The following is a 17986-nucleotide window of genomic DNA, read 5'->3' as shown; positions in this document are numbered from 1 at the left end:
AAGGGAGGCATCGCCTTTTTATATAATTTTTTTAAAAAATTCCAATCGTTTAACAACTAATTTTCTGCACTTTAAATTTGGGAGAGGGTAAGGGCATATGATATAACTATCTTTTACCTCTGGCTTAAAAGATTAACCAAGAACAGAAACTCTCCAAATGTAAATTATCTCAGAGGTATTAATTAAATCTGGGAATGTGAAACTCTGTAATGTAAAGATTCATTTAGAATATTAATATAAGTATTTCAAAACAAAATATTTTAATAATTATTTTGAACAAATGTTCTCCAGCAAAATAGCAAAGCTTGTTAACGCTATCAAACCTATAATATGTTTTGATTAGTCGAGTCCCAAACCGGACATCACATACATACGAGCATGTCAATTTTGAAAAACAAAAAGTCATCTTATTAAAATGTAATAGTTTATGGTGCGTTTTATTATGAACTTACCATTCATCCATTCCAGTGGCGCTACAGCCCATCGAGAAATCTGGCCTGCTTCAAAACATCCTTCTCATTCAGATCCCTCTTATGAACTTACCAGGGCTTTTAAATTGCTGTAAGGTGCAGCATATATCCACAATAGATCCGATGAAAGCTATTTAACCTGTTACGCCTTAACAGACGGCGTATCTTGATAAGGCAACTGCTGTTCAACGATGATGCGGCACTCATATCTCATTCACAAAAAGGATTACAGAGACTTGTGAATGCTCTGGCAGCTGCTTGTCAAGGGCTTAACATAACAAAAATCCTCTTCAAGACCGAAATCTTGGCACAAGATACCGGCGGTACATATTGCAAATCACACACTTACTGTGGTGCAAGAATTCACATTCTTGGGAACGACAATAGCCAGAAACTTAGATTTAGAAAACGAGTTTACGAAAAGAATAGGAAAGGCTTCTGCAGCAATGGCAAAACTCTCCAAGCGCGTGTGGGAAAATACCAAATTGACTACGGCAAACAAAATCATATTTAACAATGCCTGCGTTCTGAGCACATTTCTTTATGGCCGTGAGTGCTGGACAACTTTAATGCTTCAAGAACATAAATAAAATAACTTCCACTTACGCTGCCTGAGACGTATACTGTGCATCTCTTGGAGGAATCATGTCTTCCACCAGGACGTATTGAAACGGGCCAATATGCACAGGATCTATGCTCTTCTTACACAGAGAAGACTACGCTGGCTCGGTCATGTCACTCGCATGCCAGATGGAAGAATCCATAAAGACATCGTATACGCTGAGCTTACAGAAGGAGTCAGAGCCATGGGCCGCCCAAGACTAACATTTAGAGATGTCTGCAATAGAGACATGAGAACCACGGGTCTCGACTGAACAACATGGAGACTTTATGTGCTGGTACAAACTTTGCCGAAAGCAAAAGAAACGAAGCTGCATCAGTCAAGAGAAAGAAAAAGAAAGCTGACCTGATAGCTAGTCACCTGGTCCTAGGACAGATGCATATACATGCACGAACTGTGGCAAACAGAATTGGCTTGATCAGTCACTCTAGACTCTGCCCCATCTCAAGACGAAACTAAAGCAAGTTACTCATCTGGGCGCATCCATTGTCTTCCGAAACAGAAGGAGCCATATACATGTATTATGGAGTCTGTATTCCTGTGATTTAGCTAATGTTATGAAATCATTATGAAAATATAGAACTCACAACTTCTGCATCAAGTTTATTTCTGTATTTAGACTTGACTGTAGAAAATCATATTTCATACAACTGTTGGAAATGGAAGAGGATGTCTCGAAAAAATCTCAAATAGAACAGAATGGCTGCAAACATTTAATCCAGAATTCTTTAGGTGACATTGAAAAGAAATCATATTTAGCTGCCTTGCTATTGATGCAAAGCTTGTAATAGTATCTTTATTTGTAATATATAACCATGAATCATACAGTGGGTTACGATATATACACACTGTGTACCAAACATTGAAATCCAGCAGTATTTTTGAAGACATCCCCTTACTTTTCTAAAAATTAACTAACATTATCAATTACATCATGTGCTGCAGAACTAATTTCAAGAAGTTTGCATAGAAACTAATTTTTTTAATCGCTATTGTGTATATATCTTAAGAAAACTAGTAATTGTGAACAATTTACTACGTCTGCGGATTCATCACACCGGATGCTAAATATTGGAAATGGATAAGATATCATATTTCCGAATTACCTGATTGATAATATCAGCAGAGATTTTTTTTTTCCGTGAACAGTGCCATTAAATAATGAAATTGCACTAAATATAGTAAAGAATTCGGCTCCAATCATAACTCGAGCAATGTCTTTAGCTCCTGGCAATATTATATCCTTGGTATTGGTGTGAGGTTTCATAGCTCTAGCAATTCTGAGAGCCACCAAATTAAAAATGTGCTTCAAGGGCTGCTATATTTTACTTATGCTACTTGCCACCAGGCTGGATTTCTTGACTCTATAAGCCTTCAAAATTAAATTATGTCCTTGTCGGCAAAGCTCGGACGTTTGTTCGGCCTCACACATATGGCAGCGAACTGCGAAAACTTCATTACAAATGACGCACCCTCACGTTTTAATGTATTTTATTGATGCTTGACGATAGTTTTCATAATAGGCTTGATACACGTTAAATACGTATTTTAAAAAATCCCAAAAAACTTGCGATGAAAAATTCATTTAAAAAAAAATAAATTCCGACTGTCTTAAACGACCCCTGGCAAATGATCAAGGGGTCGCGATCCACAGGTTGAGAACCCCTGCTCTAGATCATCTATCGTTTCATATTTGCATTACGCTTGGCCCAATTGTAATTTCATCATCCTCACTCCGTAGCCACAATCAATCGTTAACTTTTTCTCACCGTAACCTTGGAAACAGGCACACATGAGGGGCCTGCCTTAGGCATAAGCAAACAGGACTCATACAAAATTATTTAGAGAAGAAATTGTTAAACATGTGCCCAATGATACTACTAGCGACAACTAGCCTGACTAGGTTTGAAATAAATTGTGAAATTTTTAATTTTTTACGAAGTTTATTTTTTTTAATTTAATTATTTTGGGGGGGCACCAAATTCACTTCACCTAGGACCTGCTACTATCTAAGGCAGGCCCTGCGCGCGCACACACACACACACACACACTTCATAAGAGGCCTACAGTTGAACTTAACTTCGCTTGCCAGCGTGGACCGCCTGGGTGCAAAGGGACACTGAACTACCTAATTTGTTTTACATCTGATTGGCTACGTTCGCAGGAGTATTGCAACTAATTGCAAGCGATCAATTACTGTTTCTATTGACATAGTAAATATTTGAAATAGAATCACGCGAAGCATCGAGTAAAAGCGTATTTAGGTCTAGATCTATAATCTATATTTATTCACGTTCGCATCGATCTAGAGGCCGAGTCCTAGAGTCCTAATAATAGCGGCAACTGAGGAGTGGTTTTAATTGCTGTTTCTTGTTGTTCTAGGCCAGGGGTCGGCAACCTTTAGAGTCGGAAGAGCCAAAAATTAGAATTTACAAAATTTTAACTTTTTTTTAAAGAGCCACAATGTTTTTTTCTTGCCAACAATAAATAGTACTTACACACTTTTTTTAATGAAAAAAAAAAAGAAACTTTTTTATTCCTATATATATAAGTAATGTTTTTTTAACAAAAATTAATTTAGGAAACAATTAAAACAGTAAAACATTTACTAAGAACACTAACTTGTACTTCAATAACAAATATATGAGCACACTGGAGCGATGGCTCTGCAAGGTTTTAGAAAGTCTGGATACATTTAGCTAATAGTTCATTTTTAGTTTCAAGCGCGGCTCTAAATTTTAATTTTTTAGTTGGCTTCTTACTTTACTTTTAATTATATTTATGCAAGAGAACGCTTTCTCGCACGAATATGTCGGTCCAAAGATAGCACTCCAAATGCCAACTTCTTCACCGGACTGTAAGCAATCTGGAAGACTATTCAACTCATCAACTCGCGGCATTCCTTTTAAAGCTGTCCACTCGTGTTACGATGGCTACATCAGTTCTGCACTTCCAACTCTTCCAACTTGATTTTTAACTCTGTAAATTTTCCTCGCCACAAACCTTTACTTTTTAAATCGATCAATTGCAGATCTAGAGATCTGTTATCAATTCCAAAATGAGCAATGTGGATTTCGTTACTGTTTGTGTTGAGAGGATTTACTTGGAATGACAGAATGGTCGGTTTTGAACTGCTCAAATCTATCAAGAAATTCATCTTAGATTTTTTTTACAACTGTGCTGAAATAATTCGTGTCAAAAGTTGCACTGATTCTGTTTTAGACATTGAAAATGAAGTAACTAGCCGCTCTGAAATATCTTCGGAAAAAATATTTTTTCTTTAAAACAAACGAATTCTTCTATCAAACCATAGATTGGATTTTACTTTCCTTGCAGTTGTAGATTCAGCTCATTTAATTTCATTGTTTTATCCACCATAAAGTAATTTTTTTGGAACCATTTGTTGTTCTCTATTCAGGGTGATTAATGTCTTTATCATTTAGGAATGTATTTATTTCATTCAAGCACAAACCAAAACGTTTTAAACTTTGGAAAGCCATTGCACTTTATTGGGAAGAAAGAGACTCAATTTCCTTCAAAAATTCTTTAAACTGACTATGGTAGAGTGCATTTGACAAGATGCTGTTAACAATCTTGATCACCAAATTTATGACGTCAACTATTTCGGCTGAAAATATTTGGGCATAAAGCGCTTCATGGCTTGGTTTATTATGCAGTGAAACGTAAGAATTTCATTGTTTATTTTGCTCCGAAGCATCGATGTTGCCCCTTTATTTTTTCCTGTCATGTGACCCCATCAGTTGCTATTGACACGATTTTAAATAAAACGAGCTTAATGTTTTCAAGGTATTTTTGCACGGCATACGTGCATCTTCTCCTTAGTTTGTCCAGAGAGCGGTAGCATTCCCAAAAGTTCTTTTGGACATTTGGGAATACATATACCTGACAAAAATAGGCAACTTTTGCCGTGTCTTTATGTCGAAATACCCATCTATAGCAAGTGATAAGACAGAAGAAAGTAGAATATCTTTCACCTGCAAATATGTTACATTTGAAAACATGTTAGCTATTCTATCTTATACTGTTTTAGTAGATTGTGGCAAATCTTTGATTTTTTTAATTTCATGATTTCTGTGTGTTTTTTTTTTTTTTGTAAATCACGAGACTGTTTTTTCAGATGCACGAAGGAAGCAGTCTTTGACAACTTTAAATTGTTTGCATTTTTGTGCAATTTCTAGTGGTACCGCAAAGCTTTCCATAATAGCATTACTTGTAGATTGCTTCTAACTTTTAGAAGATAATCGCTTTTAACTCATTTACTTGAAACAAGAAACTATACGTCCCAGCCAAAGCGAGTGGCGAAGATGCCAATTTGTCTTGCGTCGAAAGCGAATTAAAACCTACTTAGAAACATCCGACGATGACCAAGAGCTTCTGATGTGCTGACAACAGTGACGATTCGTGTAATGGGGGAGGGGTGTGGTGAAAAGCGAGCACAATTGGCTGAGAGATATATTCGGTGCCTAATCCTAATTCAACGATTCGAACTTTTTCAAAACAAAAAATTCCGATAACAAAAGAATATTGGGGTATGGGACTAAAGAGCCGCAGCTTCACATCCAAAGAGCCGTATGTGGCTCGCGAACCGCATGTTGCCGACCCCGGTTCTAGGCAAGCTAAAAAAAATAGGTCCAATGTGAATTAAAGTATGACAATGACCTTGACCTTATTTCCAACAACTACACATTTGTAAACACGCGTATTATTGCGACGCTGTGAATGTAGGAAAACACAGAAGCGTGGTATAATTTCGTGCGAGAGACAATACGTTTTCTTACAATGTGTTTTCATTCAAAGGAATATAGTTAAATAGACCTACATTAGTGTTTGCACATTTCAAACTAGCAATCTAAGATCCTGTAATATAGATCGATTTTCCCATCGATCTAGATTTAGATCTTGCATGCTTTAATTCTTAAGATTCCAGAACACTTATGATGTTAGGCTAATTATAATTTAGTCACGTTTTTTTTTTAAAGACATTGGAAGTATGCCTGATGAAGTAAACATTTCACAGATTTTTTCTTATTTGTGGTTCAGTACTAGATCTAGGTAACTATTTAATCTTCATTTATACACTTGTATTTTTCTACTTGTTCTGATTAGTACTGAGTGACTGAGTGGTTAAGCGCTTGGCTTCAGAACCTGGGGTCCTTGTTTTGAATTTCGGTGAAGACTGGGATTTTCACCTTCGGGATTTTTAGCTTGCCCCTGAGACCACACAACTGTAATGAGTACCTGACTTTAGTTGTGAAAAGTAAAGGCGGTTGGTCGTTGTTTTTGGTCACATGACACCCTGCTCGTTAACCGCTGACCAAAGAAACAGATGACCTTAACATTATCTACCATTTAAATCGCATGTTCTGAAAGTGGAACTTTACTTTTGCTATAATATCTTTGCACGTGACTGAATATTGGGCCTACTAAAGTCTATATACATGAGTATTTTGTTATATTTCGTAAGATCTTTGAGGAAGACTTCGACAGTTTTATTTATCCTTTTTGAAAATGTGTTTAAGTTCCAGGTAAAATCAATAAGCAGACTTCTCACTCTAACGAAATATCTTGAGCTTTTTTCTTTCCTTAGAAAGCAGTGTCTACTTCAGTGCTGTTGACGATTGTTGACTTGAAGCACCAAGCTACTGGTGGACAACTACACAGCTGTTGGTGTATTTAATTTTAACTTGTAAAAAACTTGAACTAACTTGAATAACTTCTTAGTAAACAGTTCTATATTTAACTTGTATTACAATATTGACAAATTCAATTTGAGATGAAATGAAATAAATATAGTAGACATAAGTAATAATATGAAATGATATTTTAACTAAAATAAATTTCACATAAAAACATGTTATTTCACTCTGGCATTCTAGATTTCTTTTTAATATTCCAGACAGCTGATGACAATACCTCTTATCTTGCATCATTCACACTACATAGCCACCAACCAATCACTTGCTTCTTCTCACCGTTACCATAGAAACACACACATACACTCCATAATATTCAGGGATTCCAAAAGTGATCTCTAGTCTTATTGACAAAGTCTAAATTGACCTCCTGGGGGCTACGACGACCCCTAAGGGATCCACGTAAAAAAAAGTGTGGGGTCTACGATAGTGGGTGTCTTATTGAAGCAGACTGAGACTTAAGTATCATTTCTCATTTAGGGTAGCCTATTGACTTTTATACACTGAAATTGTATTCCCTATTAATGCAATGATCTCCAAGACAAGTATAATATTAAAACTGGTTCCTTAGTTAATAATTTCAAATTTTGTTATAAGAATTGAATATCTCCATAATGCATAATTCGACATCTAATTTATATAGTTTTATTTTGTTTATATAAAACTTATAGTAGAAATTGCAGAATTAAAAAAGACAATTTATTGAAATGTGGACAAAACAGTGTAGATAATTTAAATTATGTCTTTTTCTCTTTCTTGTCGATCAGGTACATACGTTTTACCATTGGTGTGCTAAAGATTTAAATAATGACGTTAAAAAAACATTTTAGGGGGAAGAACATGTAAAATAACGTCAACCTGGAAAAAATATAAACAAAGAAATATATAAATATATATATATATGATGGGCTAATAAATTATAGTAAAACAGACACAAAATAGAGCAGTGCGATTCATAACAAACGAATATTCACATTTGACTAGAGTAACACCTTTAGTAAAATCACTAAATTTAGAAAGCCTTCAGGACAGAAGGCTCAAAAGTAAAGTAGCAATAATACATAAAACACTGAACCATAATCTTCAAATACAAAAACAAAATTTAATAAAATACTCTGAAAGACACAAAGATAAAGGCACATTCCTCGTCCCATATGCTAGGACAAATTTGTACAAATACTCCTTCTTCCCTAGTGCTATTAGAGCATGGAATGGGTTGCCTGAGCTAGCCAGGAAAACCAGTGACTTGGCAGAATTTAAGTTATTGGTTAATATGCATGACTAAATGCATGACGCGTAGGACGTAATCATCTTCTTTTTTGAAGTAACGTCTGTATTATATAAGATAAGAAGAAACAAAATTGATAAGAAGGGGAATAATCTATGAATATAACATGCCTTTTACTCAACAGAGTTACTCTCCGGTCTACTCCTGTATTTGTTTGTTTGTTGTTTGTAAAATGTGTTACATGTTTCGGATGTTCCTTCGGAGTTTAAGATAGATTTGAAAGAGTGGGACAGAAAGATAGAGAGCTAGGGGACAGAAAGATAGAGAGCTAGGGGTCAGAAAGATAGAGAGCTAGGGGACAGAAAGATAGAGAGCTAGGGGACAGAAAGAGAGATGCACAAATACGACTCTATGAAAATGGATGTTTTTTTTCTCTTTTCAGGAATAGAGTTTGTACTAGCTACCAGTATATCTAATGGGCCTCTTCCAAACGAAATTTGATTATGGTAAGTTTATTCAAAATAAAAACAATTCTAATTATTTTTTGTCCAATTAAAAAACAAATTGACAAAATAATTTTCTGTTTGATAATCTAAATCATACTTCCTTAGTGCTTATAAGAGCATGGAATGGGTTGCCTAGCCAGGAGAACCAGTGACTTAGCAGACTTTAGGTCATTGGTCAATATGCATGACTAAATGCATTGCGCGTTGGACATAATCATCTTTTTTTTTGAAGTAACGTCTCAATTATATAAGATAAGATAATACATTTAATATGTGCTGTAATAATAAAGTTTGACACAATTTTCTAAAGCTACAGGAGGAATCACTAGCAATTAAAAGTTCTTTGTTTTTTTAACATTTTTAAAATTTTACAATTTCGGGCATCTGCCTCGTCACATCGCCCCACGCCACAAAGTGAGGGCGCCCACTGCATAAATAGGACAGCTCTATTAAACCATTGGATGTCATGCGATGCGCCGAGTGTTTCTTCCATCATGTGTAGCTTTCCCCCCCCCCTCCCAAGTCAGCCATGGCCTGGAGGCAGTATCAAGAATAGTTAACCCATACAGTACAATGTTGTCGCACATGTATGTTTTTCACGGAGGTTTCTAATACGTTTTACTTACAGTTACCTTCTTCAGTTTAGCGTCGAAGCAACATGCGGCATGGCTGCATACGCACCAGGGGCGTAGCTAGGAATTTTCCATCGTTTTGGGGTCGGGGGGGGGGGCTCTTGACCTCTTTGGAGGCCCCTGCAATTGCTTAATATTAAATTTTCAATGTAAATAAAAATCATTTGCGGACATCCCTCAAGTGGGGGCACGGGGGGGGGGGGGAATTCTCCCCCCTCCTCCCCCCCATCCTATCTACGCCATTGATGCGCACGGCATTTTTTCTGAACCGAGATCCGGGTAACTGATGTAGGTCTCACACCCGGCTCTCACTAATTACTGGCTAGCTTTCTGAGTAACATATTTTCGCGCATAACCACCGCGGGTTATACAGGTATTTTTTACAAACGAATGACAGCTGTGCGGGGTATTCAATGGCGCGGGGTTTACAAGATGTATCTTATCCATAAACATAGCATAACAGAAACTATTGTCGTATACGTCACATACCGGTGGGTATGTATAGCTTCTATAGTTGACTGTGTGATTGTGAAGTGTACATTAAAAAGTTGTATACACATCTCATTATTAACCTCAAGACAACAAATAATAACGATTCGTGTAGAGAATCTTTCATATGCATGCAATCAGTTGTCAAGCTGTGCACATGCGGGGTATATAGATGGGATTTTGTTGTACTTATTTTGTAATTTGTGTTGTGTATAAGGGTGCGCCGGATAAATGCGCGAAAATACGATAACACTAGCTCCACCGAGGCAATTCTTTCAGCACTTATACACATACAACAACATAAATACACTCACACATATGTACTGAGATAAATATACCAACATACGTGCACTAACATAAATATTTTTACATACATTCACGCATAAGTTTCTAGACATACCCTGATATACACACACACACTCAAATGTAACACATATTCTCGCATACATTCACTCAATCCTTAACCCTTCATCTTCCCTTAACCCCTACTCTGATGGACCGTTGGGGCATCATAGAGGATCTGTTAACTGTCTTTCTCCATTCTTCTGCCTTTTGCCTTTGATAACATCCATTTCAATGAGAGGCCTGTCCATTTTTTATGTTGTCTTTTCATCGCTTTCTCTGTCTGCCTTTTCTTCCTTTTCCTGGAACTGTTCCCCGAAAAAAGGTCTTTGCGAGCCCTGAGAACCTTGTGATAGAGTTTGAGATTCCGTTTTCTTGACACCATCGTGTGGTCTGATCACTAGACTAATCTCCGAACCGGAGACCGCGGTTCGAATCCTGGTGAGGACTGGGATTTTTAATTTCGGGATCTTCGGGCGCCTCTGAGTCCACCCAGCTCTAATGGGTACCTGACATTAGTTGGGCAAAGTGAAGTTAGTTGGTCGTTGTGCTGGCCACATAACACCGTCGTTAACCGTAGGCCACAGAAACAGATCATCTGCCCTATAGACCACAAGGTCTGAAAGGGGAACTTTACTTTTTTTTAAAATCTATTTGTGATGCAGCCTTTGTATGTGATACCTAGGCTCTTTCTGTAGCATCTCAATTCCATTAATAGGATCCTCCTCTCTAGTTCTGCAGTCAGTGTCCAGGATTCTCAAGCTTCAAAGAAGCGCATCAGTCTGATTTCCATGTTGAGGGCTATACCTTTGTCTTTCCACATTGTTTTAAGTTTTGCAAGTGCTGCTGTGGACTGGAATTATGTTCAGTATTTCTGGTTAGATTTCTTCATCTGAGACAATATGCTGTGCAAGTCTTGCCTATGCTCATCACCAACTCAGCTATCTTTTTTCGACTCCAGCAGAAATAACCTGCCCAGTGGGCAGCAGAGCATTCACCAGCCACGAGGATGCACAAAACCCCAGTGCAAGGCCCTCAGCCCCCTGGATGACAAAGGAGGTCATCATCGAACCACGATGGACGAACTATTTATACATATCTTTTTTCTGCACTTAAATAGTACTAAGGTTCTCTGGCAGTAAGATAGTTCTTAAAAAAGTAACTAGATCTTACACAATTATTATCATATAGCCCGACAACTTGTGATGCTGATGTATCCTTACCAATACGTAGAAAGTATAAATGCTTTATAATAGGTTTTAATTTTTTGGTTCTGACTTGTATTAAAAACAACAATATTTTCACAATTTTTTTCTTTGACAGGGACACATGAAACTGCCGTCTTTAAATCAGATGACGTCGCGGAAGTAGAAAACCAAAAACGCGAATGTCAGAAAGATCACACAAAATATATTCCAGTAAATGAGCTTCTTCTAGAGAAATTACCAGCAGGCTATCGCGAGCAAAATCTTTTCGATCTGATTCAATGCATGGCAGAGCTGACAGTGAGAATAACTGTCAAATTTTGCAGTGCAAAGAGAAGAAAGTATTGGATGGGAACAGAAGCTGAGTACCCGGGCTATAAAGATCGAGGAAAAGAAAGTCGACTCATTGGAAGCGGTCAAATATGTGATGTGTTAAAGGTCGAAAACGGCGAGATGAAGTGCCCTTGTGATCATTGTAAGGGGGCTAACTCTGAGAAGCGAGATGTCTGGAACATTCACGTGTTTACCGCGACTCACGTGGTCTATGACTCCGATGAAGCAGAGAAATCTGAAATAAAACTTTTTTACGAAGGTAACGATGGCAGAGGAAATAAAACATTTTACGGGGTTGGTACTATCTGGTCTAATGCAAACGGCGACCTCTGTGTGCTGTCGTGCGTGACATGTGATCAAAATTTAGCTGCCTCTCTGCTTCTAACAATTAAACAAATTAATATTTTATGGAAGAGTATACGAGAAAACTACCAGAATGATAAAAAGGAATCCAATCAGAGAAAGTACAAAGACCGGATCGTTGTTATTGTGTCTCATCCTCACGGGGGTGGTAAATGTGTTTCCTTTGATAACTTAGACGGTAGAGTATGGAAATGGATTTATATTGACAACAGGGGCTGGCATTTAAACTACAAGGCCAGTACCTGTACCGGAAGTAGTGGAGCCCCTGTTTATCTCTATGGAATGGACTGGGACAAAACTGCGTACGCCCACAGCGGATGTAACGGGGATTGTAATTACAGCACAACTTGGTGTCCAAAATAAATGTTTCCAATGCCAATCGTCTCGTCGGCCTGTTTTCGAATCAAAAGTTTCGCTATTTTTGTAATGGTTTATAATATAATTGTAATAACTATTGTTATTGTGTAGAACTTTTTCTTTCTTTTCATTCTTCTTGTTATTGCCATACTAAGTTATATTCTAATTGAAGCAAGCATTTATGTACATATTTAGTGCGCTATTTAAAATAAATAAACAAAATGGTTCACCATCTATATCAAGATATTTGTTCAAGTATGTAGCGATGTAAAGCCAGATAACAGTTATATTTACAAAAATAAACACTAAACACTTAACACTGACCTGCAACTGTAATAGGCTTTGCTCTTGTATTTGTAAAAAGCTCTCTGACTTAGAGTAGGAAAATAAAGTGTTGCAGAATTGTTATAAGAGAGCCATATGAGTTTGTCATTTTAATAGATGTTTGTTGTTTGTAGTTTACATTTCTATACGCTTTGGAAGTGATCACAGCTATTTAAATATATTATTTTTATTTTCGTACAAAATAATATACAATAAACAACACAGGTCAATTTTTTTAATTTTTTTAAGTTCCTATAATAAGAAAAACATAAAAAAAAAACATTTTTACAAGACAATACAGGGCCTATTACTTAAGGAGAGATTATTTTTCTCTTAATAACTAATGAATGTTTAAATTTGTAAAAAAGTACATTTTTAACCCTGCCCAATAATCCCCTGCTGTTAAGTGAATGTATAAATCTACTAGACTTTATAATATTGTAATGATAGATCTTTCGATCTAGACTTAGAAGATGATGGCATAATGTTCCTGAACATTAATTTACTGTTTTATTTACTCTTGAAGGAATAATGACTACATGTGGAAAGTACCGTTCAAAATAAATATTTTCATGTTCTTTGGACAAATTTAGTATTTTTTTTTACTTTTAACAATTATAACGGTCAAATTAGAGCTTTCTCAATATGGCTAACCAGCTAGTAATTCTTTTCTTAGCGATATACCTCAACTTATAAATTTCTAGGAAAATCGTAAGAGCCGTTTTCAAGATCCGTGTCCAGGTTTCAAGAAAATTCTAGTTTAATAGAGGTTTTGTAAAAATAGTCATTCCTGCTGAATAGTCTTATATATTTGAAGTAGTCTTACTGGGTTTTTTCTCGGAAAATTGCCAAGCTTAGCTTACTTAAAGGAACGTGACTAACGTGACCCTCACGTGATCGTGACCAGAGGAGCTCATGCTGAACTCTAGACCAATCAAAATATTTAATTTGAATCCCATTAGAAGCATGCCGGGATTTGTTTTGACAGTTTTCAAATAGCTGAAGATCTCGTGCTGAACTAAACAACATTCGCTAGTAAGCATGCGCATGGGGGTTCCAGCTCTCGTCGCCGCATCGTGACGATCTCACGTCCAAACGTCCGAATGTGGAAGGGAGTAAATCGTGTTTGTAAAATGTTTGACATGTTTCGGATGTTCCGTCAGAGTTGAAGATAATCTACTTCCTAGTCCAAACCTCCCGCAGCACGACGAGAGGATGGAAGCGGGTAGTGTTTGAACCCAGCACCGTCGAGACAACCGAACGCCATTCCAGCGTGTAAGCAAAACCCAGAATGGTCATGACCACAAAAGAAAGCTACAATCTAAATTCGAGCCGATGTGAGAAATCCGTCTCCTTGACCTAAATATTATTCGGAAAAAATACTATTTTTGCCGACCTTAGGCATAGGCAAACTAGGTATCCGCCTAGGGTCTCCTATCAACGTATTGCTTTTCTTCTTCTATTTCATTTGGGACCACCTAATTCCATTATTCTAGGGCCTCCCATTATCCAAAACTTCCCTGTACATCATATCGGGTTGCTGCTATCATTAAGCAGTAAAATACGAACCGCAGGTCACAAGCCACACGCTACAGCTAGAATGTAGAAACCGTTTCTCTTGGGTGAAATTCTTATTTTATTTTACCAACATGGGCTATCCTGTCCATCAAAACAGTCTGCATGCAGAGTTAGAGTTTTTGGAAGGGGAAGGGGGAAGCAGGACTTAGTACAGATACTCTTGAAGGAATTTCGGATTTAAAAAAAAAAAAAAAAAAAAAAACAATTACATAACAACACAAAAATTGAAAAGCTGTATACTCTGGGCGGTCCTTCCTAAATGTCCCACCTCGCCTCCACCCAACAGTTCATACTTGGAAGCATAATGTTTCTTAGGTAAAGAGTAACAAAGAATTGAATGTATGAACTTTTTTAACAAACAGGTATCTATGTTTTAACCTAGAAATAGAGATCTACGTTTTAACCTACATATCTAAGTTATAACCTAGAGATGGATGTGGATTGGCTAACGTGTTTCTAACCAACTTATTTTCCATTTAAACTCTATAGTGCCCCCAACTTAAGTTCAACAGTTTTCAAGATGTTCATTATAAGGTCTTCCCCTTTGATTCTTGTCTTCAGGGGCGGATCGCGTTTCGATAAACGACGATAGTGTTCTTAGTAATCGCTCCATTCCCCCCCCCCTTTCATATGTTTATGCTTAACATCATGCACACAAAATATCAACAAGCATTGTTATTGTTTCTCTTGTCACTTGAACTCACGTGAAAGCATCCCTGACTGTCTATGTGCCTAAGTCTATAAATAAACTGTCCATTGATAATTACGTCATTCATTCAACGGGCTTCCTCTTGCACTGCCCTATATAAATGATGTCTCTTGAGTAACGTTTCACCACTCTTCTCTGATTGAGGGTCTTGCCAAAATCTCTTATTGAATATTTGCCGTCATAACACTAAAATGGGTGAGTATGATTTTTAATATAATATAATATACAAAGAGGATTGTATGTACCACATGAGCATCCGTAACCACAAGACACTACAGCATTTCGCATTTATTTCTACTTCTGATGTGTTATCTAGAAAAAAGTAGAAAAAAAAAAGTAAAGTCTCCCTTTTAGACCTTTGCGATCTATAGGGCAGATGATGTTAAGGTCAACTGTTTTTATTTGGCCAACGGTTAAAAAGCAGGGTGTTATGTGGCCAGTGCAACGACCAACCGCCTTTACTTTCCCCAACTAAAGTCAGGTACCCATTAGAGTTGGGTGGACTCAGGGGCACCCTAAAAATCCCTCAAAATTCCAGTATTCACCGAAATTCGAACCAGGACCTAAGGTTCGGAAGCCAAGTGCTTAACCAATTAGCCACTGCGCCCCCATCTGCAATCTAGAACTCATGCTTTATACCTGCTCTTCATGCAGATAAATGAGTACTTTTGTCTCCTAACTGTTGGTATCGAGTTCGCTAAGCTTCGTGCGTGGTTTCTATACATCATCTTATTAAAACTGCCTTCAATTAGATCAAAGTTCCTCTTTCAGATCTTGTGGTCTATAGGGTAGATGGTGTAAAGGTCATCTGTTTCTGTAGCCTAAGGTGAACGAGGGTGTCATGTGGCCAGCACAACGACCAGCCGTCTTTACTTTTCCCCAACTAATGTCAGGTACTCATTAGAGCTGGGCGGTGCCCAAATATCCCGAAATTAAAAATCCCAGTCTTCAACAGGATTTGAACCCCACAGCCTCCGCTTTTGGAATTCAAACACTTTTACTCTCAGCTACCGCGCCTTCAATTTGATCACTATACAAAATATCTTATGGGATGGACTTTGGTGGCATTCTGTGAGCATATTCAGGCCAGCTAGGGCGTCCACTACTTCTCTTAGCAGGACTTCCTCGTTGGTTATTGTATCTTGCCTCCTTTTTAAGGATTCGCCTTAAGCCACAGAGGCTGACGATGTTTATTTTTTTTTTCTGCCAAGAGTTGGCCGACCATGTTTCCTGAATAGCAAAAATGTTGGAAAATGTGAGGTCAGGTCAGGGGGGGTGACAGTAGTGAACATTAGATCACCACTTCCATTCAAATTGTAATGACCCACAAATGTCGTCAGACGATAATGTAATAGTTAAATAAAGCATGATCTGTTATAACTGGTTGTCATATTGTTATGTGTTAGCCTTGTAAATTTTATTTTAATTTGATTTATGATTTTTTTAGCCACATCGGAACAGAGGCGTAGCTAGGATGGAAGGGGAGAATTGGAGTACATCATCTTCATAAGTTTTCTAGACTTGGGGGGGGGGGGACTTCGTTTCCTTCTTTCTAATGTCAACATCTCTAATAGTGCGCAACCTCTGCACTATACTGAATAGCAGTTTGCATGGCAAGGTTATAACAATATTATTGTTACCTGTATGGTTTTGTCGATTAAACGTATCGAACTTATACTTAAGAAGAAGTACTAGTTATTAATTCATAGTAGTCAAGAACGTTGTGTGATCAAGTCAATATCAAGAACACAAACACATATAATCAGGACAGAAACATTGACGATAAATGTATTTTGATCAGATTCGGAATTACCTATATACATCCCAAGTTATAGCTTACAGCCCCCAAGAAATATATTGCATTTACATATAATAAATGGACTTATAAAGGGCCTCAGAAGAGTTCGTTATTTCAATTAGTTTAGGGTCTTTTCAAGAATTTGTACGGCAAGGTTTTGATTGATATATATATTTTTTTTCAGTTTCCCTCCTTAGACTTGTACTGCTTCTTGCCATGATACACAGTGTGATCGTATCGCACCCCTGCGACAGTTGTCCATCTTGCAACACGATAGAACATCGAACGCCTCTACATAAGTGTAACTGCGCGATGAATCACTGCCATGGAAAACGTTCCGTTGGAAATGTTCTTCAAAAGTTATTTGTTTCTCTGGAAAACAGGAGATACACCAGCTTGTCTAAACAGTCTACTTCCACACATGACCAGCCAAAAGAGGACTAAAGCCTCAGAAGATTGAAAGCTTTAAGAATAACATTTGTCAAGTCACATGTAAGACAAATGCAGTGTAAATGTGTAAATACAGAAATAAAGGAATCGATTTTTTAAATATCGTCTTTATATTATTTCGGTTATTACACACAGGGTCGGATTTAATTGTGTGGGGCTAGATTTCTTAAAAAAAAACACTTTTCTAAACCTTAAATAAAGAAATACTAATGAATACACATACTTATATCTAAAAGCAAGTTATATATTAAAAAAGAGTGTTTGTAAATTTAATCCACGTTTTCTTTAAAAAATAAAAATAATATGCATTTTTTAGCTTAAAAAAGTGTTTAGCTTTAAGTTTGTGAAGGGTACGGCCTTTGGTAGATGCAATGCAGTAGATCCGGGCTGTAACAAAACTACATATTCCGAGTATGCTACAACTACAAGCGGACACTTCAATCACGACATTGTTGTCACACGACAATTTTATGATTTAAAGTTTCAGCGTTAAAAATGAGGGAAAAAAATCCACTTAAAAGCTTATGACCAGTTGAAACTCCGATATATATTTATCTTTTGTTAAAGCTCGTTCATTATAGAGTTTCGAAGTTTTCGAAGTCTGTAGCCCCACCTGCCCTCCCTAAAATCCGCACCTGCTTACACATGTAGACTTTTATATCTTTCGTTTAACGTCTACGTATATAGCATTAACTCTTTCTCTCCTAACTGACGATACAAGCGATGATTCCACCAGAATGTGGTAAATAATTACGGAGAGAAAGAGTTAATTTAGACAAAGCTTACAATAAAATAAAGTAATATAAAAATCGTTTAAAAAAACAAACAAATATAATCTAAAGGTGAAGAACTCCGCCATTAAAACT

At 37.1% G+C, this 17986-nt stretch overlaps 1 protein-coding gene across 5 annotated transcripts; it reads left to right on the top strand.

Annotated features, from left to right (window-relative positions):
* The first annotated feature begins 5791 nt into the window (after nt 1-5791).
* On the top strand, nt 5792-12674 carry LOC106068680 (uncharacterized). 5 transcript variants are annotated; one of them, XM_056011496.1, is made up of 3 exons: nt 5792-6165; nt 8477-8540; nt 11327-12674. In XM_056011496.1, exons 2-3 carry the CDS (start codon nt 8510-8512, stop codon nt 12265-12267), a joined length of 972 nt encoding a protein of 323 aa, XP_055867471.1. In that variant the 5' UTR covers nt 5792-6165; nt 8477-8509; the 3' UTR covers nt 12268-12674. The 5 variants fall into 5 exon arrangements, with proteins under 5 accessions (XP_055867471.1, XP_055867473.1, XP_055867472.1 ...); XM_056011498.1 differs by having other exon boundaries at nt 5800-5855; XM_056011497.1 differs by lacking the exon at nt 5792-6165 and adding an exon at nt 6178-6638.
* The last annotated feature ends 5312 nt before the right edge of the window (nt 12675-17986 follow it).

Source organism: Biomphalaria glabrata, chromosome 14, assembly GCF_947242115.1.
Source record: "Biomphalaria glabrata chromosome 14, xgBioGlab47.1, whole genome shotgun sequence".
In the NCBI taxonomy this organism is placed as follows: domain Eukaryota; kingdom Metazoa; phylum Mollusca; class Gastropoda; family Planorbidae; genus Biomphalaria; species Biomphalaria glabrata.
The sequence above is the reverse complement of the archived record's forward strand: the minus strand, read 5'-3'. Positions and strand labels throughout refer to the sequence as shown.

Bases quoted from the DNA above. Each gene is read 5' to 3' on its own strand.
- LOC106068680 (XM_056011496.1), top strand. From the start codon at position 8,510: ATGGGCCTCTTCCAAACGAAATTTGATTATG. The intron at 8,541-11,326 runs GTAAGTTTATTC...TTTCTTTGACAG, and splicing joins CCAAACGAAATTTGATTATG to GGACACATGAAACTGCCGTC.